Source organism: Pogona vitticeps, chromosome 1, assembly GCF_051106095.1.
Source record: "Pogona vitticeps strain Pit_001003342236 chromosome 1, PviZW2.1, whole genome shotgun sequence".
NCBI classification, from domain to species: Eukaryota; Metazoa; Chordata; class Lepidosauria; order Squamata; family Agamidae; genus Pogona; species Pogona vitticeps.
The window spans coordinates 69,887,730-69,915,513 of NC_135783.1; the positions used below are offsets into that span (position 1 = coordinate 69,887,730).

General features: G+C 40.2%; 1 protein-coding gene across 2 annotated transcripts in view; it reads right to left on the minus strand.

Annotated features, from left to right (window-relative positions):
• The window catches only part of SYNJ2 (synaptojanin 2), an 81,656-nt gene that overhangs the window by 9,971 nt on the left and 43,901 nt on the right, over positions 1-27,784 (minus strand). For both annotated transcript variants that reach the window (XM_072994791.2, XM_072994793.2), the window contains 16 exons: positions 26,272-26,353; positions 25,660-25,809; positions 25,403-25,568; positions 24,452-24,643; positions 23,648-23,729; positions 17,544-17,684; positions 16,242-16,434; positions 12,948-13,106; positions 11,985-12,141; positions 11,194-11,311; positions 9,985-10,203; positions 7,385-7,463; positions 4,885-5,053; positions 3,475-3,654; positions 2,558-2,692; positions 825-937 (listed from right to left, as the gene is read on the minus strand). In XM_072994791.2, coding sequence (XP_072850892.2) covers positions 825-937; positions 2,558-2,692; positions 3,475-3,654; positions 4,885-5,053; positions 7,385-7,463; positions 9,985-10,203; positions 11,194-11,311; positions 11,985-12,141; positions 12,948-13,106; positions 16,242-16,434; positions 17,544-17,684; positions 23,648-23,729; positions 24,452-24,643; positions 25,403-25,568; positions 25,660-25,809; positions 26,272-26,353 — 2,335 coding nt within the window. The remainder of the gene's footprint in view (positions 1-824; positions 938-2,557; positions 2,693-3,474; positions 3,655-4,884; positions 5,054-7,384; positions 7,464-9,984; positions 10,204-11,193; positions 11,312-11,984; positions 12,142-12,947; positions 13,107-16,241; positions 16,435-17,543; positions 17,685-23,647; positions 23,730-24,451; positions 24,644-25,402; positions 25,569-25,659; positions 25,810-26,271; positions 26,354-27,784) is intronic.

A 27,784-nucleotide genomic window follows, 5' to 3' on the forward strand; every position in this document is an offset into this window, starting at 1 on the left:
GAGAAAAAAAATATTTTTAGGCCACACAACTTATTTAAGGAAATGCTCCACTAAAATACTACCACTATTACTACTAGTAGCAGTAATAATAGTTAGCCATAATTAACAACAATAAACAGTAGAAGTAAATTGGCAGAGCACTTTTTTGAGTGCCAGCATCTTGAACTGAGACTAGAAATGTACCAATAGCCAGTGTAGGTACATAAGGGACAAAAATGTTTGTGCCTGTATTCAACTGCTAGTCCCAATTAGAGCAGACCTATGGGATTTATGAAATTGATGGAAGTTTTAACTTATTATTTCATAGTTGATTTATTCATTCAACTCTAGCTGAAACTAGCAATTGAATTTAGGCCTCAGACTTTCAGGTCCTCATTAATATCCACAAGGCTCCGTTTTACCCCAACTGACATTTTCCAGCCATTTTATAAAGCAGACCCATATAAAGGATATTGCACAACAACGGCAAACAAAGTCAGATGCTGCTGTTCCAAAATAGTGCGGCTGATAGTGTACAAATCTGAGCTGCAAGAAGGCTCTTCTGGTCACTGTCATTACCTGTGCTTTTCCTTACTAAAACAGTACACAGGCATTCCAGACTGTATTATCTTGTATTATAGCACAACTCTATCCAGAGCTAGATCATTCCCTCTACTTGGCATGACAGACTTATCAGCCCAAAGAACCATCCCCTTCTCTTGCTATTTTATTGCTTCTCAGTCATCTTCAGTCTTCCCACCTAAATATCAGATGCATTAACTTAAAGTTTGGGGTGCCTTTCCCCTTTCAATAAATGCTTGGAACAATTGTGTTGAGCTACTCACTGGCTGCTGTGGTGCCCCTGGAAGCAGCTTTGCAGTCTGTAGGATAGAGGACAACGAATGGCCGCCTGAAGAGATGGAGCCATCTGATGTAGATTTTTTAACAGATACTCCAACTGCAGAAGAAGTACATCAGGCATTTCTTTTAGCTTTTTGGATGTGAGCTACGCAAGTAAAAGGCAACAAAGAAGATGCTACAGTTCAACTCTGGCACATTTTCCAACTTTTGATTCAAAAATCTTGGTACCTAGATGGCATATGAGCATGCAAAATTTCTGGTGGCAGAGTGTGTTGGATTCTAGGAGTCGTCCTAAATGTAATATTCTGCTTCTTCCATTAGCTGTTGCTGGCAGACCAGGTGGTCTGAATCTGAGCTTGGGGATCCACTGTGGGGTAAAGGAATTTCACTCAAAGGCAAATGCAAATGAACCACACACCGCAGAATCACCTTCTTGCTCTGTTAATGCAAACCCTGCCTTTCTCGGCTTAACAGAGACTGTGAGTGGACAGCTAAGGAGGAAGTGCTCCCACCCACACATGAACTAATACACTTTTTTCTGAGTGTGTATCCATGAGTTATACATATCAGGCCAGGCAGTAGCACCAAGTGAAAATGCTCCTGCCAGCTTTTGTTCAAAAGCATCTGGGCTTGATCAAAGTCTAGGAAAACAACTCAACTTTTTTTTGGGGGGGGGGGAAGTGAAAAAGCAAAAAAATTGGCCAATCGGTTCAGAGGCTAAAAAACAGCTGAAACTTTTTTTTCTTTGTTTTTATAACCAGGTTGCACACAGTGCTATACATACTTTTCAAAGTTTGAAAGTGAGAAATATTAACATTCTTGTATTAATTTACATAATATATGCCAAAAATTGGAAAGCAACGATTAAAAAAATCTATTTGCTTACTTTATTCAGACAATATAATTCAGTCTTTCTTGGTACAGAATTTAAATGGATTTAGATGAGGCTGGGTGCATAATTGCTTTTATGGAGAGTATTATTTATTATTTATTTTATTCATTGGATTTCTATCCCGCCCATCTAGACCCAAGGTCTACTCTAGGTGGTTTACAAATTTAAAAACAATAAAACCAAAAACATATAGGTCCAAGATGGAAAAAGTATAAGAAATTAAGATATGGCAGGAGGGAAAGCCTGCCCAAATAGCCAGGTTTTAAGTTTATTCCTGAAAACACCCAGGCGGAGCCAGGCGGATCTCCACTGGCAAGTTGTTCCAAAGGCGAGGGGCCACTGCTGAGAAGGCCCTGCTCCTCGTTCTTTCCTTCTGGGCCTCCCTCGGCGTTAGGCCTCTAACTCACCCGGCCTGGCTGGAATGAGTGATTCTGGCAGAACTGGGTGGGAGAAGGTGCTCTGCAAGATATCGAGGTCCTAAACCATTTAGGGCTTTATATGTCATTGTAAGAACTTTGAAATCAACACAGAAAGGAATGGGCAACCAATGCAAGGCGGCCAGTGTGGGGGGAAATACGTTGCTATCTTGTCACCTTGCTTGCTTCCAAATGAACATATTTAGGGATTTGATTTCAAGGCTTTAAAGGTTCAGAAATCCAGAGACTGCTTCCAGATTTCGTTGTATGATATACTGTGTATATACTTACAATGACAATAAATTATTATTATTATTATTATTATTATTATTATTATTATTATTATTATTATTATTATTATTATTATTATTATTATTATTATTATTTAGAGAAAAAGACCATGAATCACCTGGAGGAGGAGGTCGCTGTGGTGGCTGAGGCTGCCGAGGTCTTCCAGGAACAGAAAGAGACCTGCTTGGGGAATGACGACGAAACTCCCCACTTCCTTCTGTTTCTTGCTTTAGTTCAGCCAGGTTGGTATCCTCTAGGGAAGATGCCAAAATAAATTAAAAACAGAAAACAGAACAACGGAAACAGAAACCCTGGATATGAAAATCCGATGTCTGCCTATGCAAGGAGAGAATCTGAGGGACGAATTTATGAAGACACAGGCATCTGCTGCCCACACAAGGAAATGTCCCAACTGTTTAATGACCCACATTCAGCTCCACTCTTCTGTCAAGAAGCAACAGACAATGCTTGAACAGCTGCCTCAGTCGTTGGTCCCTGTTATCCCTCAGGGAAGAACAACTAGTCACAGAGGAAGCCAGAACCAGCAGATAAAGTTGTTATCCTCTCTTAGCACTAATCAGCACTTCTGAAAATTCACTAGCTTTCTACCACATGGCTACACTGCCCTCTCTCAAGGAATCATGGCACAGAGCTTTCAAACAGGGTCAACTTTCCTGTGAGTTCAGGGTTGGGCAAAGCTGGGCCCATGGGCCTTGTGGAGCCCCAATTTTTTTTAAAATTTTTTTACAGGGCCCATCCAGCTCTTATGGAGAGTGCTACATCTAGCATTTTCTGTGGCCACGCCACAGAGCCTGTCCACCTCACCTTGCTCTCAGAGTAAGATAGAGACTGGAAGTAGAAATGGAGGACACTTAGGGTTAGGGCTACGTTTATATAGCAGATACACATTTCAGGAAAGAAATCAGTTGCAGTTGCTTCTTTCTATGAAAAGACACATCTCAGCAGCTTCTTCTGAATGCTCCACTCTGGTTCCTATACATCTCCACCAACTTATAAAGATGCTACTAAAGTTACCTTTATATGGAGATAACTTTCTTCCTCCAGGGTGAGATTTGTTCGCATGGGGTACAGAGGCCCCTGTCAAATTTTCAGGCCCATCCAGCAGATCTTCCACTGCTAATGCCATATCTGATGTAAGAGGTAACTGAAGCAATGTATCATCCAGACAATCATCTTCTTCATCAGGAATATCACCTAAATCACAAGACATAATGAAGGAAACACTTAAGATAAGTTGGAAGGAGTAAATTTTGCCCTTCTTACCCTTGTTTTAAATGTTTGCTCAAAAGAAAGGGATGTGTTGAAAAGAGATGCGTGGTGGTACTTTTCTGCAGTGAGCATAGCTAAAGGAATGAGTTAGATCAGGACCTGCCAGACTGTGGAAGAGAGGGCTCAGAGCCCTTTCTCTGAATGCTGCCCTAACCAGCTGCTCAGCGAGTTCTTTCAAAATGCATTTCATTTAAATGCAAGGGGAGAAGACGGAGATAAAAGAAGGAAGCGAGGAATAAATCCTATTTCATATATCTAAGGCTTGTTTCAGGGACTTCTGGCTGCATGTCTCATAACAGGAGGTAGTTCACAAGTAAAAGGCTTTTGTTTAGAAAATCTCTGAAATAATTTTAGGTGGAACTAAAGGTTAACAACTAAGAATGTGATCCTAACTGCACAGTATGGCATAGAGATGAAGCTCTGTGGAACCCAAACTGCATCTAGCTCGAGGACATTGGACATTAATTAGGACTACTCTCACCCTGGCCTAACGTTGTCCCACCACTGAGGATTCCTTCTTGGACTGAAAGTGATCTGGACCTCCTCCCTCACTTGACCCTCCTTTTTCAGCTCTTCTGCCAGCATTAAATAAATTGTTGTTGTGGGTTTTTCGGGCTCTTTGGCCATGTTCTGAACATGGCCAAAGAGCCCGAAAAACCCACAACAACCATTAGATTCCTGCCGTGAAAGCCTTCGCGAATACATTAAATAAATAAATAAATAAATAAATAAATACATACATACATACATACATACATTTTAAAAAATCAACCAACCAACCAACCAATCTCTTAGCCAGCAGATCAGTTCTGCCAATGAGCCTGCTCTGTTTACAAATCATTGCAATCATTTGGCAGAAGAGGTTTACCTTGACAGAAAGGTAGTTCTCTTGGAAGAAGAGATTTGTGGTTAATCTTAAGTAGAATTCTGTACACATCTACTTCTATGAGTAAATTCCACTGAACATAGTGGGATTTACATACACCTGACTAGATGTGTACAGAATCATGCTGAAAGTCTAGCAGCACTGAACAATGCATGATTGGCCCCTTTTGTGATTCTAAATGTACCAGTCAAGAATGCGCACACAGAGAGACTGGCTGGCTGAAAGCTCAATGGTTACAGCTTCACTTGCAGTTCATATATATCACCCACCTTCTGATTCATAATCCAAACTTGAAAAATCAAAATTTTCCTCCAGTAGACAGGAGTTTGCTGTGGGTGACATTGGGGCCATGCTGTCCCTTTTCCTAGCAATTTCTTCCTGTAGGCCCTTCAGCCAGTCCTTGGTTTTAGGTGAAATCTTCACAGTTTTGCCATGAATCTGCATCACAAATGTACATAAAATGAAATATTTTTTCCCTTGGTTGATAAAACTGAAATGCACAGAAAACATTATGCTCAACAACAACAAAATCAATTATATATTTCGAAAGGCATGTTTCGGGAATAACTAGTTTTGGAGTTAAAGATTCAAACAACTGGAGGAGACATGGAGGTCCACTACATGCCAGGACACAAGTACCACCACCTGCTAATTTTGAACCAAGTCCCTCCCCCCCCCCGGTTTTTATTTTTTGCTGTTAATACTCAAATACAAACATTATTTCCCAGGTAATTTTGAGAATGCTCTGAAAAAGACTGTAGCAAACTATTAAAGCCTAATGTCTTTAAAACTTCCTTACATGGAAGACGATCCAAACACCTGAATGTCTTTGCTACTTTTCAGAGAATGACTTCAGAGGTGAATCATATACAAGAAAGGCAAGGGAGCCATAAATTCCTGCTGTTGCATGTATTATTAACACATGCTCTCTTTCTTTGTCACCCAACCACTAAAGCTGTTAATAACTTAGTACTGTACCACATATACCTACAAAACTATGTACAATACTCACAGCATGGATGCACTATTTACTTAGCTAAGAGCACTTTTCTTTCTCTCAAAATATTCTCCTGTATTCTGCTTTTCTTTTTAGTGGTTAATGATATTTTGAGGGATAATTACAGTGACATCCAGGAGGAAAACCAGTTCCAACTGAAGGAAAACAAGGTCAGCTAGTACTGCATGCAGATTCTTCTGCACCCTCAAAAAACTAACTTACTTACTTACTTACTTACTTACTTACTTACTTACTTACTTACTTTCTTTCTTTCTTTCTTTCTTTCTTTCTTTCTTTCTTTCTTTCTTTCTTTCTTTCTTTCTTTCTTTCTTTCTTTCTTTCTTTCTTTCTTTCTTTCTTTCTTTCTTTATTTATTTATTTATTTATTTATTTATTTATTTATTAATTATCCCGCCTATCTGGTCTTGCGACCACTCTAGGCGGCTTCCAAACACATAAAAACAAAACATAAGTATAGCTCTTTTAAAGAGTTCTGAAATCTCTCTACAACTCTTCATAATCATAACAAAACTGAAAAATTCTGCTGGTGAAATCTGTTATACTATTCATACTTCGGTCCTAACCTTTAAAATGCAAAAAACAATGACTACAATCCTATTACTTATTTCTACTGGCATAAATCCATCAACATAAATGTCAGTGATGAATTGGCACAAGTTAAGAAGTTTGAAGTAGGCATCTCCCACCACACACCAGTTGCATGCCTTGATGTATGACAATTAATGCCTACACTGACTTCTTAACTTGCACCAATTTGCAGCTGAAATGTACATCAATGGACTTATTCTGGCATAATTTTCAAATGAGACTCCAGCCAACAAGATCTAAACGTCATTCTTCAATTGACATCATACTGGGCCCCACCCCTCTTCTTGATTCAATAAAATCTCCCCCAAAGCCTTAAGTTGCCTATGGCAGAGATTCTCAGCCTTTCGTACCTTAATAATATCCCATAAATCACTCTGCTAGAGAACCTGAATCACAGTATTATAGTACGAACAAAAAAATTCACATGTCCTAAGAGACACATGTACATATTTACAGGTATTCTGTTATTACACTGATCATTTACCCTACATTTTAAGATAATAAAAATCAGATCTATTGTTGAGAGTAAGCACGAACAAGAAATAATAATTCCATTAGTAACTGAAAATTGTTGTGGAAAAACTGTGTCCACCTAGGTAACTATTGCATACAACCACTGACGTGTACCAGTATGTGTACCATGATGCCTACCAGTAGTAGAGAAACACTGCCCTACAGCACTTAGCATCTGGACCAGAAAGGAGAAGGCAGTGCATACACACACACACTGGCTTGCTCTGTGCTCCCCTTCTCTCCTCCTGCAAAAGGTCTACAGGTATGGGAGGAAGTGACTGTGTTTTCCACAGGTGGCAAGAAGAAGAGTTCCCACCTGCCCATTGTTTGTGCTATCATCAGCCTTTAAAGTGTTACAACTGTTGTCTCATTTACCAGCTTGTGGCTTTCAGACAATTTCCCTAGAGCCCCCAGCAGCAGCTGACACTTTAAAAAAATTAGTCAAATATAAACTGTAAGTTGGTATTCAGGGAAATGTCATCTTTGTTTTATAAGTGATGTCTGTAAAAAAATGTCTTGCTTTCAGTGAAATCAGAGACAACTGTGGATGTCAGCTTTCTCTGAAAATCCAATGCAGAAGTTAAATGATACCTACATGCTCAGGTGCCTAAAATACTATATTGGATTTTGTACAGTATTGTTTGTTTTACCTTGACACCATCTACATCAAGAACATGAAGAGCAGATCTGCTTTCTGCAAATGTCACCAACATTTGACTTCCATGGATCCTAACAAGAACAGCGGAAGGAAAACCGGTTAGTCAGCCATACACATTTCACCTGAAAACAGCATTATTGCTTTCAGTGTTTTTAGGATACAAGGCACTGAGGCCAAAATCTTGTTGGGGGGGGGGGAATGCACACACAACATGTATCCTTTAAAAAGATGCCATGTGACCTTTTTCACACCTTTTTCACAACTAGTATGTGACTGGTCAAGTGACATGACATTCAGCAAAAAACCACTTGAATGATTACCATTGCAGGCATGTTTTTTTCCCCAGAAGGTTTCTGGTCTATGTTTCTTATTGTACTCATTCAGACTGCATGATTCTGGGTCTGTGCTTGACCAGACAATTAATGCAGTAAGATTATCTTGCGCTTCAATCATATTTCTGCCTCCCTCCCTGAATAAAGATAGATTCAATCCATTCCACACAAACTGATGGGGGGGGGGGGGAGACTGAATGACTTGGATGCCTTCTTTTTAGTTTTTATGTAATATTCCAATTGGAAACTGATGCATTTCTTAGTAAGAGGAATGGCATTCTCCTTCCCACAGCAGCCAACCAGATGACTATGGAAAATCTGCAGGCAGGATACAAAAGCAATCACTTTGTCCCTCTTTTGTTCTCCAGTGACCTGAATTCTGAGGCAGGCTGATTTTGAACCTGAATCTCCTCCACTATGAGATGTGTGCCACCTGTGGAGGTACAGCTTTGTGTTTCATTGCTAATGAGACATGCTCAGGTTACCACTCTAGATGCCGAGGAGGAAGAAGAAAAGAGGACAAAACACATTCCTCTTCCTTCATCCTCTCCCATAGGATGTATAAAGCCACCTCGACTTCTTTCCCTCCTTCTGACTAGCTGCTCTGGATATGAACAGAGAGTGAATTCTGGAACACCTTTGAAGGCACAATGTTAACTCCAGCACTAAGAGGCTCCCTTTCTCTCCTTTTCCTTTCTCTTCTTCTTTTCTCTCCAGATCTTTGATGGCAGCAGTCGGACCTTCAGCCCTGCTCTGCCATTAAACACTGGAGGAAATAAAAAGGAGGAGAAGCAGCGATAGCCAGAATGGCACAGCTGCCTTAAGCAGCAAATCTGGGAGGTTGTGAAAGGGCAACAAATTGATAGCTATTTTATTATCATTATCTCTTCAGTGCCCTGAATAGTGAGAGATGGTTGTAGTATTTGCTGTACTGTATGCCAAAGTAACTTAGGTGGCTTCAGTTAGTTTGTGGCTTATTTGGAAAAATTGTGGAGTTTGCCTTATTCAGTAGAACATCTTGGGCCGTTTCTATAGAAACCGCATCATCCTAGAAACATTTTCATCTTTTAAAAGATTATAGTTTACCAAAATGTGTTTACGTCTCATTAACTGCCTTCCCACTTTTCCAGGCTATGTGAATATAAGACTCTTAAAATGGTTCTTGGCCTTGAACCTGATATAAACAGTGCAAGGTTCCAGGAAGGGCTTAGTGGAAATGGATTTGGCTTGTCTGCTTTGCAACTGTAATGTAACACACTAAAGGCCAACTAACACACAGGTAATATAGATTATTTTTCCTCCAATACATTTCAGTGCCTGATATGATGAAGTACTCAGTATCAAAAATATCAATAAAGGGCTGTGTTTTTCCATGCCTTCAGTAAAGGCTGCTGAAAATGGAAACTTTATTCCATGATGATGATGATGATGATAATGATCAAAAACAAGTCTGTGGGAAAAAATTATTGGGCAAGAAAGAACACAGAGATGCCATCTTGTGCATGTTTTATATATTTCTGTAAATTTGTTAAAAGATCCAGTTTAGAGATATGGCTACTTGGCACTCACAGAAACTCAAATGTATGTATGTGGGAGGATGAAATGAACAACAGCCATAAAATATGTTATCAGAGCAGAGCATTAAAAGTTTTTTGTGATATAGCTGAGAACATAACTTTCTAAACCATCCTCACCTGAATTGGGGTTAAGTCCACTGAACATCCGTTAATTCAGAAATATAGTAGAACATAAGCGGAGTGTGTGAAATTTTAAATTGACAAGGGATACTTTAATTTGCCTGTAGATACTATTTCAGGGCAATCAATTGTCTCTCCAAGTCTCCAGGGAAGACTTTATCTCATGCAGCCCATTTCAGCTGATGATCAATTTCCCTAGCACAGTGTTTCAACATGTAAGGCATAGAGGATCAGGAAACCAGAACATCTTCTAATATAATTTACTGGCTCATTTTTAAACTGAAATACTTCCGATTATTAATGTTATTTAAATTTAAATCCCCTTCAAAATCTGTTGCAGTCATTTCGTTTTCAGTGGCTTGGATCATAACTTTTCTTTCCCTGACTAGAAAGAGCTTCTGTTCAGTTGTGCTCATGGAAGCACAACTGAACAGAAGTTGTGCTCATGGAAGCACCTGTTCCATCCTGTTCCCACATTTCCCTCATTTAACAGCAGATCCTTGTGCTTCAGGGGCATATAGTTAAGTTTGATTTCTTTAAAACACAAACAAATAGCATTTTACCTAACTAGCACAACAGTGCCGTAAGTCTCAAAGATCTGCATAAGCTCTGTTCGCAAATCCTCAGGAAATTCATCTTTTTCCTCAGGGGATGGTAACAATAGTGTCACCACTACTGTGGCATCCAGAGGACCCTGGAAGGAGGACACTTCCTGGAAGACTCTCTCCCGAGTAGCTTCATCAACCTCCTGGACTTCCATTTCCACAATTGCTAACACGGGCCTATTCAGAGACAGAGAAGAAGACAAGTAACAATTACTGGGGAGAAGAAAGATTGCAGAGAAAACATTGATATAAATTATTGACAAAACCACCATTGTAGAATACAAACAATTTGAGATTGCTTAACATACAATGGTTGAAATCCTGCTGCTTAGCATAGGCCCATTGAATCAACAGAACTTACAGAGGAGTTAACTCACCAACTCCATACTGATTCAGTGTGCATAAAGAGGTTTCCAGTAACTTCCTGCAGAGGCAGAAGCCCCACAGTCTTCAATGGACAATCTGTACAATCTCTGTTTGTGTAACAGATATTGGGTAGAGTTATACTGTATTGGCAGAATGTCTGTTTTACAGTCAACTGGATTCTGACCAATGTTGAAATAGACCTTAAAGCCACTCTGGCAGTACAGCAGACATGAATTCTTGAGCCAAAGTGACCTCTAAACAATCCTTCACTTCTCAGATATAGCCAATCTTTATGAACAAATGAAACTGCTTTATACTGGCTCAAATCCTCTTATCTAGTTACACATGTTTAACACAAATGCTGTCATTTTTGGAGGTGAATTGCCATAATCACTATAGATATCATCTGCTGTATACTGAGTTGCATGAATCAGTGTGCAACTGATAATGTCTATAGTGATTTCTTAACTTGGTGATTTCTCAACTATAGTGATTTCTTAACTTAACTTAATTGGACTCCAAAAGGTACACCATTTGTGTAGCCATGCAAAAGGATTTTGGCTACTGAGAATATTGGTTCCTTTAAGTCAATTGCTTTCTAAAGTCCAGACGTATTGTCCAATATTTTTAAAACTTGAGATCATTTAAATTGGAGACACCAAGGGTTGATGCGGGACCTCATACACATAAAGTATTGTGCTCTGCTACTTAAATTATGGAACAGTAGAGAGAAAAGCATGACAACTGTGAAAATGGCAACACCATTTCAGAAATGTCAAATAATAGCTGAGAAGTTGCTACCTGTGATCGCTTGCCTGGAGCTCAGCTCTTCCATAATACATCAAGGCACCAGGAGACCAAATGGGTCTGGCTTTGGTTTCCACATGGAAATCAGCATCAAGGAGATTGAGCTCTCCAGCTTTGTTTAAAAAAAACAAAACAAAAAAAAAACCAAGCACACTTAGATTTAGAGTTTAAAACAATTATGACAAATGTTTCAGCAACATTTTCCCAGTGTTAGTTTACTGCAGCAAAAGCTAGAAAAGGTCTCATGGCATTTCAAAGACTAACAAGTTCTATTTAGCATATGTTTTTGTGGAGTACATCCCACCTGACCAGATACATGCATATTCCATAAAAGCTAATGCCAAATAAAAAATCCTAGGGCACCATGAGACTTTTTGCAAAATGTTAGCTCTGCTAACATTTTGTCTGCTCATTTATAACCAAATGGGTGGGAAGGACACAATATTAATATTACAATAATTAGTAGTATGATATGTAGCATGAATTCCTTTATGTCCCATGATTGGTGTGTGACAGGAAATGCCTCTGCTGACTTCCTAATTTGTGCAGTTTTTTGCTGAAAGCTACACCAATAGAGTTGCACGAGGGGTACAGCTAGCAGGACTCTGCATATTTTGTTTTCAGAGAGAGACCCATGGAAAGCATAATACCTCTTCCGAATCACTGGTCCCAAGAGTTGGGAAGTAAGGCATTGGTCTACCAATATCCCATGGAATGCATTTCTTATTCTATGGCACAAATAAAATAGTTTAAAACCTGAACAAATTAGTGAAAATCCTACATACCTGTTTTATCAATAGGAAGTTTCTTCCTCCACCAAAGAACTCTGTCAGTCCAGGCTGGAGTTCTACATTTATCACTTGTATCATAAGCCTCCGAACCAACATCATATTTATATGTTGGACCAAAATTAATAGTTCCTTCATGAAAATCCTTAAAAATCTATGGAAAAAAATCATTGATCATTCACAAAGGAAATTATAAGGGTGCAAGTCAGACATGTTCTTATGAACCTTAAGAATGACAAGGTAGGGTTAAGCACAAACAACAGTCTGATCTGGTACAGCCATGTGGTTAAGGTTACATTTTCAGCCAAGTGCTTTGCCTATAGCTGTAGCTGAACACCAAACAATCAAATATAACACTTCTCTTCTGCCTAAAATGTGGGATATTTGCTGTTCTACTGTTAAAAGTACACATCTTTTTAAAATATCAACTTTTCTGTTTTCATTATTATTTTACAAGCATTTCTCCAAAGTTTCCATTATAAGATTGTCATGTCTCTGGAATCACAGGTCCTAACATTATGGGCTATTTATTAAATATATATGCTCTGATTTTCTTAAATCACTCTAAACACACCCTGTCCTTGTCTGGTTTTGGAAACTATGCAGGGTCTGGTTTGGTTAGCACTTGCATGGGAGACCAGCAGGGAAAACCAGGAAAAATACTGGAGAGCAACAACCAGTCAGCATGGACACAGCTAAGTTAGATGGACCAGATATGTTACTCAGTATAAGATAGCTTCCTATGTTCCACCAGAAAACACAAAATGGCATACATTCTTCCTGAATAACCTTTCATCAAGCCAATGAACAACCCTGTGCAGCAAATCTGCTCCACTTTGTTAAAGCTACCTCAGGTAACTTCAGATCATGCCTTGGGCTTTCTGTTGAACTAAGTGAAGAGCTTCCGCTTTTGTTTGCTTTTCATAAGTGTTCTTTTAATAAGCAATCCTCTATCCTTACTTTTCCATTGGATTTCTGCTGCTGCAATTGATCAAATTCCAGGAGTGTCCTCCAGTCTTGTCGTTTGAGAAAATAAAATACTTCCTCATAGGTCAAGTCAATGCGATAGTTAAAGTCACCACACCAGAAGACATAGTCATGTGAAAACATATTTCTTCCCTGTTAGGAGAGACAGGATTTTCAACCATATATTAAACAAGGACATTTTAAGCTTTTGAATGCTGCATTAGAAACATTTTCATCATGTTACCTAAGATAGTTCATATTTTAAATATACTGTACATATCCTTTATGGAAAATCGCACTTCTATAAAAGTAGAAGCTCTGAATTATATATGATTAAAATATTCTCCTTAAAAATTGTTGCCTCATGTTGGCCTGGTATGCAAAGAGCACTAAGCCACGACTTAAACTTCATGAGCATGAGCTTCTGTGAACTTGAGAAAAGTCTTAAGGCACAACTACTCCCCTTTCCTTCATCTGTGCTCCTGGAAGTTGGAATAAGCTATAATTCAGCTTCACTTTTCCCAGCTGCAAGAATCATGGTTTAAAATAAATTCTTCTGATTTTGTTAAACAGTCCAGATTCATACATTGTCTTGGAAGTTATTTTGTTTTAGCAATTGCCTAGAGTTTATTTTGAAACATGTTTTTTGATTTATCTGAAACTTAATTAGGGTTTATTCCTCATCCTGGTCGATGCAAGATGGGAGTGGGCATGCTTAAATGTGATGCTTTGTTCAGGCTTATGGAAGCTGCCACGTATAATGTTAAGTCATGGTTTAGTGTTACATGTGAACCAAGCTGATACAAATTAAGACCAACTGTAATAAATATTTTTCCACTCAGAAAGTATTTTTATAGCCTGTTATAACTGTTCCAAGTCTAATTTAAATATTTTTGTTGTAAAAAAATAGTAAGAATATAAACAGAGCTAATTAATATATGCAGATGCTATATTTCTGAATAGACCAAAGGATAAAGTCAAACCATCTCTTTTGCATCACTAGAGGGCACTATTAGGTATATAATACAAAGAGACAAGAATTCACCAATGTCTAGGACAAAAGTCAGTTAATTACTACTTGTTGGTAAAAGGGAACATAAGAATTGCTTTACAGACATCCAATATATCTGTCTTCAAAATCAGCAGCCTTCAGATTTCTACATTCTAAGCTCACTAAAATAAATGAATGTGTCATATGCCCTGAACTCAGGAAACAACAGGAAGTAGACTATTACTTTCCCTTAAATGCAAATCTGCCCACACAGCAGGATAAATGAATATATTTCTTAAATTGTTTCTTGGTTTCCTCCATTTACCATGTATATAAAAAGGTCTTGATGAGAAAAAGCACTACAGGAATCAAAGAACTATTTATTTTCTTTCTTTTTCTTTTTCTTTAAACATTTACAACCCACCCCCTATCAGAAGATCTCAGGGTGGGTTACAAAGCTGTAAAGAACAATTTAAACACACAAAATCTTCAAAATTTGAAAATTAAAGCCTAACACTAAAACATTATAACCTGTATAGGCCAAGATCCTCAATTCTGAAAAGCTCTAATAAATAAGCATGTTCTGACTTGGTATGAAAACTGACTTGGCCAGCACCAGTGTCAGTTGGTTGCTCTAGCTGAGAAAGCTCTCTCTGTGTCTCCACATAATAAACAATTCTCAGCCTTGGGACAAGGAAGACCTTAGTGACTGCTCAAGTTCATCTAGGGAGAGGCATTCCTTTAAAGACTCGTTTCCTAAGACATTTAGAGCTATCCACATTATCAGTGGAGCTATAAAACTGTGTCCTGCCCTGCCCTGCCCAGCTCCATAGGAATCCATTCTGAACTTCGGAGACCCTTTGGAGATCGTTGGTTCAAAAGATCATCATAAGTTGGAAGTGAATTCACAGCTCACAACAAGAACCACCACCGTATGTAGATGAGCTCAAGGGCTTTATGTGCAAGGTTACTCATTGGTGAGAAAGATAAAGAGTTGAATAGAAAGTGATGTGTTTTTCCTAAAGAATGATGCCCCACACAAATCATTTCCTTTCAGCAAGATTTGGGAAGGAGGATTAAAATATTTATTCACACGGAATGAACATAGAAAGCTGAAACAAGTTAGGTTTCTTGACATTTATTCCATGAGTCTTTGAGGACACTGCTTTTTACTGCCATAAAGATTTGTCCTTGTGACATCGTCACATTCCCTGTATGACCCAAAATGGATTGAAAATACTTCAGCAAGTAGGTTTTTGATGAGAGGTGGAATAAAAAAGGAGGCAGAAGTTGCATAATGGGAAAGGAGGTGGTGCAAACAAGTGGTGAACAGCACAAGAAAGAAAAGTGTCTCCTGTCATTTGCACTTGTTTGAGCCTTAGAACCAGTGCTTGGAAATATTACTTTGTTGGGACTACAACTCCAGAATCTGAGCTAGCTGAAATATTTTGAGTTATAGTCCAATAATAATAATAATAATAAAATAAAAAGGTTCCAAATTCTACTTCCATAATTTTGGAGGATGAATTGTCTCAAGTTAAGAAAACGCTACAGACATTATTCATTGCATACTGAGCTATGCAGTTCAGTGTGCAACATATAATGTCTATGGAGATTTCTTAACTTGAGGCAATTCACTTCAATTCACTTCTAACTATGTAACAGGATTTCAGCTATTGATTTTAAAGTCCACTACTAGCATTTCCCTTTTTTGCAGTAATATTTCCCTCCACGCAATCTCAAGTATGTTATACACATCTTGGTCAACAGTATTTTTTTCAAATATTGCTTTGGATTCGTCTGTTCATAAATCCCCCAACTCTTCCTATTGCATCTCTCAATTTCATACTCTGAACTGGGAAGCAGTGAATTAACTTTTTAAAAGGCATTGTACAATAGTGTGCAATTAATTACAGTTTTCTTACACATAACCAAGTAAATTGAAGTTGATGTTTAAAACAATCAGAGCATGGACAGAGTTCCTACTCCTGTTTCCTCTGAAGATGCCGGCCACAGAGACTGGTGAAACGTTAGGAAGAACAGTCTTCAGAACACGGCCAAAGAGCCCGAAAAACCCACAACAACCATCAGAACCCGGCCATGAAAGCCTTCGAGAATACATAAAACATCAGTACCTTTGAACAGGTAGCACAGAATGTATGAAGAGGATAAAAAGGGAAAGGACAAGCTGAAACTTTATGCCTATGACCAGTACTCAAGGTAAAAGGGAGTTCTTTGTGTGTGTGTGAGAGAGAGAATTCAGCATAGCCCTAAATAAAACATTTCATAGCTCTTACCATTGGGAAACTTAGCTTCTGAGTGATCTCTTTATAGTCCTCATTCCGTTCTTTCACCTGAGATTGACCAGCTGTCAAGTGACTGCATATAAAGCACAAGCTGGTGCTATGAAACTGGAAACGAATGGCAACTGCTCCTTTGTTCCCAGCTTTCCCTCCCATTCCGGTCTTCACTGTGTCCACTGCTACATCTCTGGGCAAAAGGGGGGGAAAAAACACCTAAAGCTGAAAATAAATGTCTAATAGGAAGTTGAAAAATAAGTACACTGCCTTATTTAGAACAATGCCTTCGGTTCAAAGGTGACCATCTATGACTGGACAGGCTTTTTCTGTTTGCAGAAGGAAACTGATGCAATGGATGGAAGCTTCCTGTGACTCCACAACAGGATCTGGGAACTGAAGGAAGCTGCTGGTCACCTCATTTCTCCAGCTTAACTCTACTGACTGCAAGTCTGAACTGTGCAGTCATTGAAGTGGTCATTCCCCACCCTACAATCTGCTCCGTAAGGACCGGATGAGGCATGCTGTTGATGTCCTGAGTTTCTTCAATATTTCTGGCAGTGCCACAGTGCTAGATAGGGCCTAAGTGCCACATAGCCTAGTTGTGTCTACTCCGGGAGCAAAAGTAAAAAGTGTGTTGTGGCACTTTTACATGTATCAAATTTACTTCAGCATGAGTTTTTATGGATTACAAACCATTTCTTCAGAATTCCATGAAAACTTATACTGAAATAAATGTGTTAGTCCTAAAAGTGCCACAATACTTTTGGTTTTGCTGAAAAACACTAATATAAATATCTCTCTGAAAACAAATCTGTATGTGGGGCATGGGTTTTGATCACAGTCATGTAATCAAATGTAATGGAGATGAATCTCATGAGCAAGACCTATATTCCCAGGCCTTAATTCAAATGAAAACCTATGGATTCAGCAGGAGAAACTGAACCAAGATCTGCTTCCTCACCCCGTCATATATGTAACATACATGCACATGTATGAACTAGACCTATGAGAGTAAAGAAACTACTAGTAAAAATTATGTAAGGCATTCTTATCAGTGCTAAATATATATTCAGAATTGATTCTGAAGAACATACTTGGAACTATGATATTTCTGATTAAGAAAAAATGGTTTAAAATTCTAGCTTATTTAGTCCAAAGTTTTTTTTTAAATACTTGGTTTGCCAGTTCCTCCTCAATAATTATTACCCCTTGCTTTCTAGTTGTGAAAACAAAGAAAAATTAAACTTTTCCCGGTCCACTACAATAGTATCATTTGTAAACACAAGAATTAGGACTTACCTGATGAAAGGGACATGGTAAGGTCGTACAAATATGAAAAGGCAAACACCAACAAGCTGTGCTGAAGTCAAGAGAATGTAACGATGAGTCCTGGAAAGAGCTTTCTGAAGCTGTTCTCCCCACATCTTCTTGTTAGTTGTGCTGAAATAAATAAATAGCTATTATTTAACCGTTTTTCCCATCAGATGATAATGAGCAGGGAAAAAAACTTATCCAAGCTCTGGAACACGGTGGCTGAAATCCTGTTGCACAACTTTATACACATTTCACATTGAGGATGATGCACAACGAGGATTATGTCATCAACCATTGACATGCTGTATCCATTCCAGTTCCAGGGATCCCTAGCATTTCCCTGGATGGTCTGGCCATAGTTTGTTCTCCCTTCTTTGTGCTTCACATTGCTGCCACTCTCTTATAAGAGCCTCATGGCGCAGTGGTTAAAACGCTGTACTGCAGCTAAAAACTGTGCTCACGACCTGGGGTTCAAATCCCAGGTAGCCGGCTCAAGGTTGACTCAGCCTTCTATCCTTCCGAGGTCGGTAAAATGAGTACCCAGCTTGCTGGGGGGGCAATGTGTAGCCTGTATATTTAATTAAATTGTATATATAATTAAATTTTAAACCGCCCGGAGAGTGCTTGTATAAGTCCAATAAATAAAATAAATTAGCTTTCTCCTTTGTTCTCTTTCTTCCATCTCTATACAGTAAGATGGCTTTCTATCATTCTTTCTCTTCCACTCCTTCTTCACCCAACATGCTTCTTCCTCAGTTTCTAACTCTCCCCTTTCTCCTTTCCTTTCAAAACCTCTCTCCCTTTCCGACCCAAATGACAGTCTCTGGTGGTTCACTCTTTTCTTGTCTTTTCTGCCTCTGCTCTTCCAAAACACAGTCTCTTTAAGTTCCCCTCCAGGATGGGCATCTGTAGCCCAATACCTTCAGCCAAGGAAGCCGACGATAAACTCTGAGGTAGGGCTCTAGGACAGCCACAGCAAGACCACAGCTGATGACACCTTCCTGGCTGTGTGGTGCAGCTTTGTCAACAGGCTTTGAGCCATTGTGTAAGCAGATATGAATATGGCATTTGTGCATCGGATTCACTCAGCAAAGGCCATAGCATAAGATGAAGTCCACTCTAAGAACTTTCCCAGTTCCCTCATCCAGTCAGACAGACAATGATAGTTTAAGTTATAGAGAATCAAGGAAGTTTGTATTTTTAACTCTCTGTTTTGATGAGATGGGTTTTTGGGTTAAAATCTTGTAAGGAATATTGGTTTTGTAATTAAGAAATGAGCAAGAGAGGATCCTTCTTGTTCTCTGTATAAACGGATCTGTATAATACTGACATGCTATGCTAACAAGTTGTTTGCTAGTGCAAGCAGAGAGAATGTTATTCTGAGAGCCTGAGAAAGAACTTGGAGTGATTAGATAGATGGGAATTGTTGTGACTCTTTGCTAAACCACAGTAACCCAAATAACATCTGGTGTGTATGGGAAAGAAGTCATGTGGTGTACCAGGACTGTTTGCCTAGTAACAAACTCTGATTGGATGACATCGTAGGAAGGTACGATAAGCCCTTGCCAGTTACTCTTGAAAAAGGAACTTTTTGCCTATGGACATTGTCACTCGTGACTTATCCTCATGTCATTCGTGACTCATTCTAATGTCTTTCATGACCAACCCTGAAGTCTATCGTGACCATTCATTACATGGACTGATTTTTATGTTATACTGGATTACCCTTGGACCTATGAACAATTTCCTAAAGACTATTTCTTTAAGACTATTTCCTATGAATTATTTCTCTATGGGCTCTTACTTTTGGAATACTTCATATGGACTATGCTCTTGTACTTTTCTAAGGACAATGGGACATTTACTGAATTTTTCTTTTTGGTACAGGATTTTTATTCTACAGGATCACTGAGGACTATAGCCTTTTTATAACATGTTTGGATTATTTTGTTTTTCCTGATGAATTACTTGACTGGACCTGTTGTTATTCTTTTTAATGGCTTTTTGTATTCTTGTAAGGTTTTTGAACACTTTTCTATTTTTCATGTTTTCTTTGCCTCACTACAGAGTTGTAAATAACTAACACAATGCTTATTTACTTGCCTTGGCTTAGTTTGGATTTAATACCTAGAAACATGCTTATTTTTTAATAAAATAATGACTATAAAAATCAATTGGTTTCCTGAACAGTACACTTGTCTTAGGGTCATCTGAGAGTGCTGCCTCGGCCTAGCATACTTAAGGAGTCCTGCCTGTGGTGCTAGTTAAGTCTAAGGACTACAAAGCCCACATGTTTTTCTTTCAGTAATATCTGAGAGTACAAGGGTGTTCTTATGTGGGCAGACTTGTAAGAAGGAGGCTTGTAGCTTGGCTAGCTGAATTCCAGGACTCACTCAGCCCATTTTAGCGTGTGCAGCCTCCTGATTACTCTCTGTCCAGGCATTCACGTGTGCTTTCGAGCCCCGTGTTTGCTCTCATCTGTCTCTCTGCCAGGCATTTAATATACATTATTTAAATGTTGGCTCACATATGAACGAAGGATGACTTGCAGCTAAATGTATGAACTTCCCGCTTTGAAAGGAAAGTGTTTGAGTTGGTATCGTGATAAAATTCTCATTAGGTATCAGATATTATTAACTAATGGAACTTCAAATATTAATGTTTAATGCTATCACTGAGATCAACAGGTGATGCACATGGATGTTTTTGTCATTTATATTTATATAAAGCTACCCATTAAGTTTGTTTTTTGGATCATTTACAGCAGGCTTGTCCAACCCGCGGCCTGCGGGCCGCATGCGGCCCAGGTCAGCTTGTAATGCGGCCCAGCTCTGAGCTCATTCAGGGCAGGTGCGTCGCCGCCGCTGCCACGCGACCCAACCCTTCTCCCCTGCGGTCGGCCTCTTCTTCCTGCCTGGGCCCCCGGGGCTGTTTGGGAGCGGGAACGCAGTGGCGCCGCTGCCTCCCGTCCTCTCCTCTACCCTCCCCGCTGGGAGAAAAACAACAAAAGGTGCAGCCGGGCCTTACCTCCGCCCAGTGGGAGTGCGGGAGGCATCGCCTTGGCTCTGCAGAGAAGCACCCCAGTTTGCCAGGCAAGAGGGAAGCAGCGCAAAGCCCTGGGAGCCCAAGCAGGAAGAAGCAGGGAGGGAAGATGAGGGGACGGGAGGCAGCGGCTCCACTGCGTTCCAGCTCCCAAACAGCCCTGGGAGCCCATCCCCTCGTCTTCCCTCCCCGCTTCTTCCTGCTTGGGCTCCCAGGGCTGTTTGCAAGCCGCAATGCAGTGGAGCCGCTGCCTCCCGTCCCCTCCTCTTCCCTCCCCGCTGGGAGAAAACAAAAGGCCCGGCCGGGCCTTGCCTCCACCCTGCTGGAGTGCAGGAGGCGTCGCCTTGGCTCTGCAGAGAAACGCCCGCCCCCCCCGAACGGGGTTGAGGCAATACGTTTGGAACAGGGAGGACCTGGGGGTTGCCCTTTCCATGATCTCCGCCTCAGTCCGCACGGGTGGAGAGGGGCTGCCCTGCTGCTTCTGCTTTTCTCTTGGGGAGAAATTGAGAAAGGCACCCTTTAAGCATGGCTCGCCTGTTCAGGAAAAGGATGGGAAGTGTTATGGGGTTCTTTGTGGCTTGTCAGGGAAAAGGGAAGCGGGGGGGGGGGAAGCCTTGTTATGGGGACATGCTTGAAAAGTGTTCCCCTGGGCACGGATGTAATGCTTGAGACTCTGTATTACAGGACCCAGCAGCCCCTCCCCCCCCTTTATCGTGCTGGAGAGGTGTGTACCTACTGCAAAACTCACACCTTCGCAACTGGGTCCCTGCAGATGAGCGGAATTACAACTACTATCATCCGCAGCCAGTCTGCAGGGTGCCAGATTGGGAAAGGTTGCAGTGGTAAAAACAAAGGGGGCTTCTTTGGCTTCACGGAAGCGCGCACGCACTGCTTTTTGCTCTTTTTCCTGCCAGAGGATCTGGAAGGAGGTGGGTGAGGTCATTTTGAGAGTGTGTGTGTGTTTGTGTGGGTTGGAGGGGATTTCCAAAAATGAACATTAGCCCCCCAACTCCCTAGGGACCCCGCATTGCTCCACGTGGAAGGAAAGGACTCCCCTTTTTCCTCCCCCTCCCCCTCTTTCTTCCGTGAGGGGTCATGATCTCACCGGAGGTGGGGGTGGAACAAGGAAGCTCGCCAGGATCCCCTTCATGCCACATGCAGGGAATCATCCTGGGGATGGTGGGTTTTTTTCCCTCCTGCATAGAGACCCCCCTTTTCTTTTTTGGCTTCCTTTCCTTCAGGGGGGGTTTCCAAAGGGAAGGAGAGGCGGTGACTGGGTCTCTTCCCCACTTTTCCCCCCACTTTATTCTCTCCCCCCTTCCGTCTTCCCTGCCCCCTCCCTCCTTTTTCCACCTCTAGACCGACTCTCCAGGTGACACCCCCACACCAAGAGATTTCTCCCCCACGCATGGCCATGGGGCCTTTTGGATTCTTTTTTTGGGGGGAGAAGAGGGCCATCCTTTTTTAAACTGAGGTTTTGTTAACTTTTTTTCACCATTCGTTTTGCTTCCAATGCCCTGTTCGCCCCCCCCCCTCTCACACACACTGCACAAAACTACATGTCTTCCTCATTCTTTAGTTAACTCATGAAAAGAACACATTCCTGCTTCTGTGTCACTAGTGGAAATTCTTGTTTGTGCTGACAAATTGGATGATCAGGTATCGTTACTGTTATTTTATTTTATGTGCGGCCCAAACCAAATTTTCATCTTCTAATGTGGCCCAGGGAAGGTGAAAGGTTGGACACCCCTGATTTACAGCATAAAACTTTCATAGACTCATGGAATAATGGAGTTGGGAGGGGCCTATAAGACCATCAAGTCCAACCTCCTGCTCAATCTAGGAATCCAAATCAAAGGATATCTGCTAGTTGGTTGTCTAATTTTCTCTTAAATGCATCCAGCACTGGAGCACCCAACATCTCCTGAGGTAACTGGTTCCATTGCTGTACTGCTCTAACAGTTGACTGAAATCTGGCTTTCTGTAACTCAAGCCTATTATTATGTATGCTGCACTCTGGGATGATCAAAAACAGATCCTGCCTTTCCTCTCTATGACAATCTTTCAAATTTTTGAGTAGTGCTATCATATCTCCCCTCAGTCTTCTTCTGCAAGGTTAAACATTCCCAGTTCTTTCAGTCTTTCCTCATAGGGCTTGGTTTCAAGTCCCCTGGTCATCCTTGTTGCCCTTCTCTGAACTTGTTTCAGTTTGTTGGCATCCCCCTTAAACTGTGGATGTCCAGAATTGGACAGCATACTGTACGTGAGACCTAAACAGTGCTTAACAAAGGGGAACTAGTAGTTCACAGGATATGGAGACTATAATGCAGTCTAGAATAACATTTGCCATTTTTGCAGCCATATCACATTGTTGGCTCATACTCAGCTTGTGATCTACAGCAATTCCAAGACCCTTCTTGCTTGAAGCATTATTAATCCAAGTATATCTCATCTTGTGTGTTTGGTTCCCCCCCCTCCAGGTGTAGAACTTAGCAGTGTTAAATTTCATTCTTTTGTTTTCATCTCATTCTCTAGGCCTATCAAGATCTTTCTGAAATTTGTTTCTCTCTCCCAGGGTATTAGCTTCCTAGAGGCCTCTCTGGGAAGGACATGCCACCATCATTTTGCACCATTGACAATGGTCTGCCACAACTAGTCACACATCTCACTTTTCCTACAACAGAGTCCCTAAAAACCATCTCATGGTTTGTGTAGATATATGGAAGGCCCTCTTTCAAATATCTGGGGTCCAAAATTGTTAAGGTTCTAAAAATTAAGATTAAAAACAACACTTCAAATTGGGCCATGAGAAAAATAGAAAACTACTGCTGCTAATGCAGTTATAAATAGGATCAAGATTTCCAGTCTGACCCATGTTTCAGACCAACTGTATTTCCGTACCATTTTCAAAGGCAGTACACTGTAAAATGCAGAAAATGGAATTATCACAGCATGGACTATGGTGGTTATCTCCACCTGAAGTACACAAAATATTTGCAACCATACCAGTACAAAGTTTGAATGTCAACCGTACAGTTTCAGCCTACCTAGCATTCACAATATTCCCAGCATTTAACTCCACCATCTCTTCAAATCCGACAGCAAATATGTCAGCAGGGCAATGGTCATCTGTGTAACAGGAGAAAGAAACCAACACAAATTCATTCAATACTCTGTCCGTTCATGTCATTTGAGAGAGAGAGAGAGAGAAAGAGAGAGAGAGAGAGAGAGAGAGAGAGAGAGAGAGAGAGAGAGAGATGCTAATATTCCGTAGGCATGGATACTGATCATGAGTTTCCACTGAAAGCTGCCCCTCTCCACTATACAGGCATGATTCGAGCACAGAGAAAGGGAAAGATATTCTGCACACCAGAGTTTTGTTCACTTTATATCCTGGTTGCCCCATGTTGGACAGTTTCCCTCTACGTCATGTCTGAAGTTCTGATTGACAGATTTTGAAACACTGCTTTCAGACTTTTTTAAAATTAATTGGGGCATCTTGCTTTATTTGTGCATTGAATTTCAGCTTTCTGGAAGGTTCAGAAGAGCAGTAACAAATGGGGAATTGATATAATTGAGAGGGAGAGGCAGAGAAACATTTTAAGACTTTCCTATTAACTAAATTGTCTTTGATTTTCTGCAAATAGAATGTGAAGTTTCCAGGTAGAATTAAAGTGTCACAATAATGGCGATACTCCACAAGGGAGTCAATTAGCCCAAAGGGAATGCTCGTAGGAACACATATATATGTGTGTGTAGGTGTAGAAGAGAAAGGAATGGCAAGAAAAGAGGCAGAATGTATACATGTGAAAGCTGTCATTGTTCTAGACATAGCGAGTGCTCTTTGTTACCTTGAAATTCTGACACCCCAGAGAGTTTAGGAGAATCCAGTAGCCAGTCTGTTAATTCACTGGTACCAAGGATATTGCTCTTAAACTGTTTGCCTCCATTTACATTCCAGGTCCCCATGGCAACACGGACTCTCTTGAATTTAGTGAATTCAAATTGACGATCTGACATAGCTTTCAGAATGCTTGGAGTCACTGATGGAAAGAAAGGGGGGAAAGGGAGGGGGAATTTTGTACCATGAAATAAAATAGATTACACAAATCACTAGAACTGATATCAAAATTGTTGCTGTTGTTATGCGCTGTCAAGTTGGAACTGACTTATACTGACCCTAACAGGGCTTTCAAGGTAAGTGGGATGTTTAAGGAATGGTTTCCCCAGTTCCACTCCCCCCCCCCCCGTGAGTTTCCAGGGCTGAGCAGAGACTCAAACCTCGGTTTTTGGAGCCCTAGCCCACCACTCTATCCACTACACCACACTGGGTATCAAAACTACTAGATACCAAAATTAGCTCCTCATCATTGTTTTGCTCACCATAAGAGAGCCATGTCTCCCAGGACTGAAACAAGCAATGTTTCAGACTATAAGGCAACCTGCAAATCAACTGGTCTATGTTCCCTTATAACTGAAGAAAGACAGGAGAAGCAGTATTGATGGCTGTCTGGCTGACACAGAGCTTGGGGTGTAAAAACATGCAACTGGACTTTTGTAATTTTAGCACCTTTTCCTTTTTTCAAGCCTCCTATATTGCTACGTGTGTGACAAAACAGAAATTCTTTGAAATTTAACAGTGGAGTTAAAACGTTTAACTTACATAAATAGTCCATATTGCATCCAAAATATTTAACTCTTCCAGGTGACTGTTTAATACCTGATATTTTAGAAAATATCCTAGCCACTAGTTAGCTGCACACTGTTACCAAAATTTCAACGGAGATCAGCCTCTTGCTTACTCAGCAGCGCGGTATGGTCCATTAGCATTCGTTCTTTATCTGCATAGTCGTCACTGCAGTGATCGCCCATGAGCAGTAAGTCAATGGCTTCTTGTTTCACCCCATCAAAGAAGTTTGGCTGAAAAGTATGTGATACTGAACGAGCACCATCCTTAAGTTTCCCCACCTGTGTAATAAAAATTAAAATAATAATGTAACTTTAATTCATAGTAATAACTTCAAAAAAACACATGGGCCTCACTTTCTTTCTCTTGTACCTTAGCTTTTCCTTCCAAGGCACGTCTGCCTGTAAAAATCCTACGCAGGTTGTGTCCATTGAGGGCCCACATTGCCTTATATGATTCTAGAAAGCGTTCAGTTATAGGCTTGGAGTTTAATCCGAGACTCTCTAGCTGAGTAAGCAGAACCTGAATTAGAAAAAGAACAAAGAATGAAAGAACTAGAGAAGTTCCCCTCCTGCATCATACCCAATGTTTGTTAATAATCCTTAATTAACCTTTTTCAGAAAAAAATACATTTGTAATAGTCTTTATAATTAAAATGTGTGCATGGTGGGGGAGAAAAGCATTCAGATAAGAGAGGCAACTCTGGGTGACTGAAGGGCAATTCTGCCACATCCCCACTGAAAATGTGTTCTGGTGTGCAGAAGTGACCAAAAATTATACTTTACTGTGGAAGAAATAGGGAAGCAGTGTCCTTTCACTTATTAAGGTCCCAGCCTTTGTTTAGAGAAGAACTGTGACTCTTGGAAGTACCTAGGAGTGTGATTGTTCTTGTTTCGGGTGGACTTGATGGTGACGGAACTCTGGAGAACACAAGAAGTAGATGTCACCCACTCTTGACAAAAGATGTCTGATGGATTGACTCACCTCAAGTGCTATGAAGGACTGTACGGTGTTAGTTCGATGAAGACAATCCAGGCAATTCGTTCGCAAGGTACCCATCTGTTGACTTCAAAAACCAAGTCAAAGAACTAAAAGATTTAACACTGGCTATTTTCCTAAAGATTTAGTAAATCACTAAACAACGTTAGCATTGAAAAATTAGCATTTCACAAACAATCAATTTTTTTCTGCCAAGACGAGTAAAAATCAGAAGTACATAGAAGGCAGGGATAGGAGTCCTTTGCTCCAGCAAAAAAGTGGCTTTCCACATGGGATTCACTGAACCAACTTGCTGCACTTGGTTGGGTTTACACAACTAGGATCACCAACAGCTCGGAACAATCAGTTGCCTGTAATTGTTTCACCCCTCATAATTTTACTTCTTTTACAAACAGCAACCGAGAGTGAGAGAGAACAGCTATCTAAGCTCACCAAAGGAGACACTCTAGTCAAGGTCTTCCAGTTCCACTGCATCACTCTGAAGAGTCCCAGAAGCAGAAGTGAAAACATGTCAGTTTGTTAAAATTTGACATTTTGTATGCATAGACTGTTGCAACCTTGAAAACATACACTGGGCTTTACAAATGAGGTTTGAACAACAGTTTATTAAAAGTTACTACAGGACAATTAGCAAGCTCTCCAATCAAGTCTGGGAGAAAGGTCAATATACAATAGCTGATAGCTGGACATGTACACAAATTATAAGCATCCTAAAGTGGCAGACAAAGCAAATTAGTACCTGACCAACTTAGTCCACCAGCACTTTATGCACACGGCATTTTGCCTAGCTGGTAAAATGGTACCTAAGTAACTTACTATTCCCATAAGTGTGGGGAATAGTCAAAACAAAGGATAAGTTACAAGAGTTATATTTTGTCACCCCACCATCTTGTCTTATTATTTTTATGCTATCTTTTTATTAGTTTTTCTTTTTTAGTTTAAGTTGAGTGATATGTTTAAATTGATTTTTGTACTATTATATTATGAATTCATTAAAAAGTGTTATTTGTTGGTTTTATCATGTTGTGAACTGCCCAGAGTGGCCTTATAGCCAGATGGGCAGTATAGAAATTGAATAAAAATAAAATAAATAAGAGAGATTTCCATTGAAAAAAATTCTGATCATTTGTAGAGATCAGTAATTTACTATACCAGCAAAATTCTGTTGTTTGCATCTGAAGGGAAATGTAAACAATTTGAAGAAATATAAATAGAGGGAGGCAAAGAGATACAGTACACATGCACAAGAAGACGATGCCATACCACACATACCAGATACCAACAACACTAATACTGGGCACCAGACCTCAAAGAGTAGCAATATGTAGCAGCACAGCTCACAACAACACCTTGTAACAGACAAGGACATGAATTTTCCTCCATTGATTCAAACGATCTTAATTGAGTGAGCACTAAGAATTCTTTTTATGTCCGTCCAGTAATATACTTAAATGCTAAAGATTACTTTAAATTACAATGCTTTTTACTTTTTAATGAT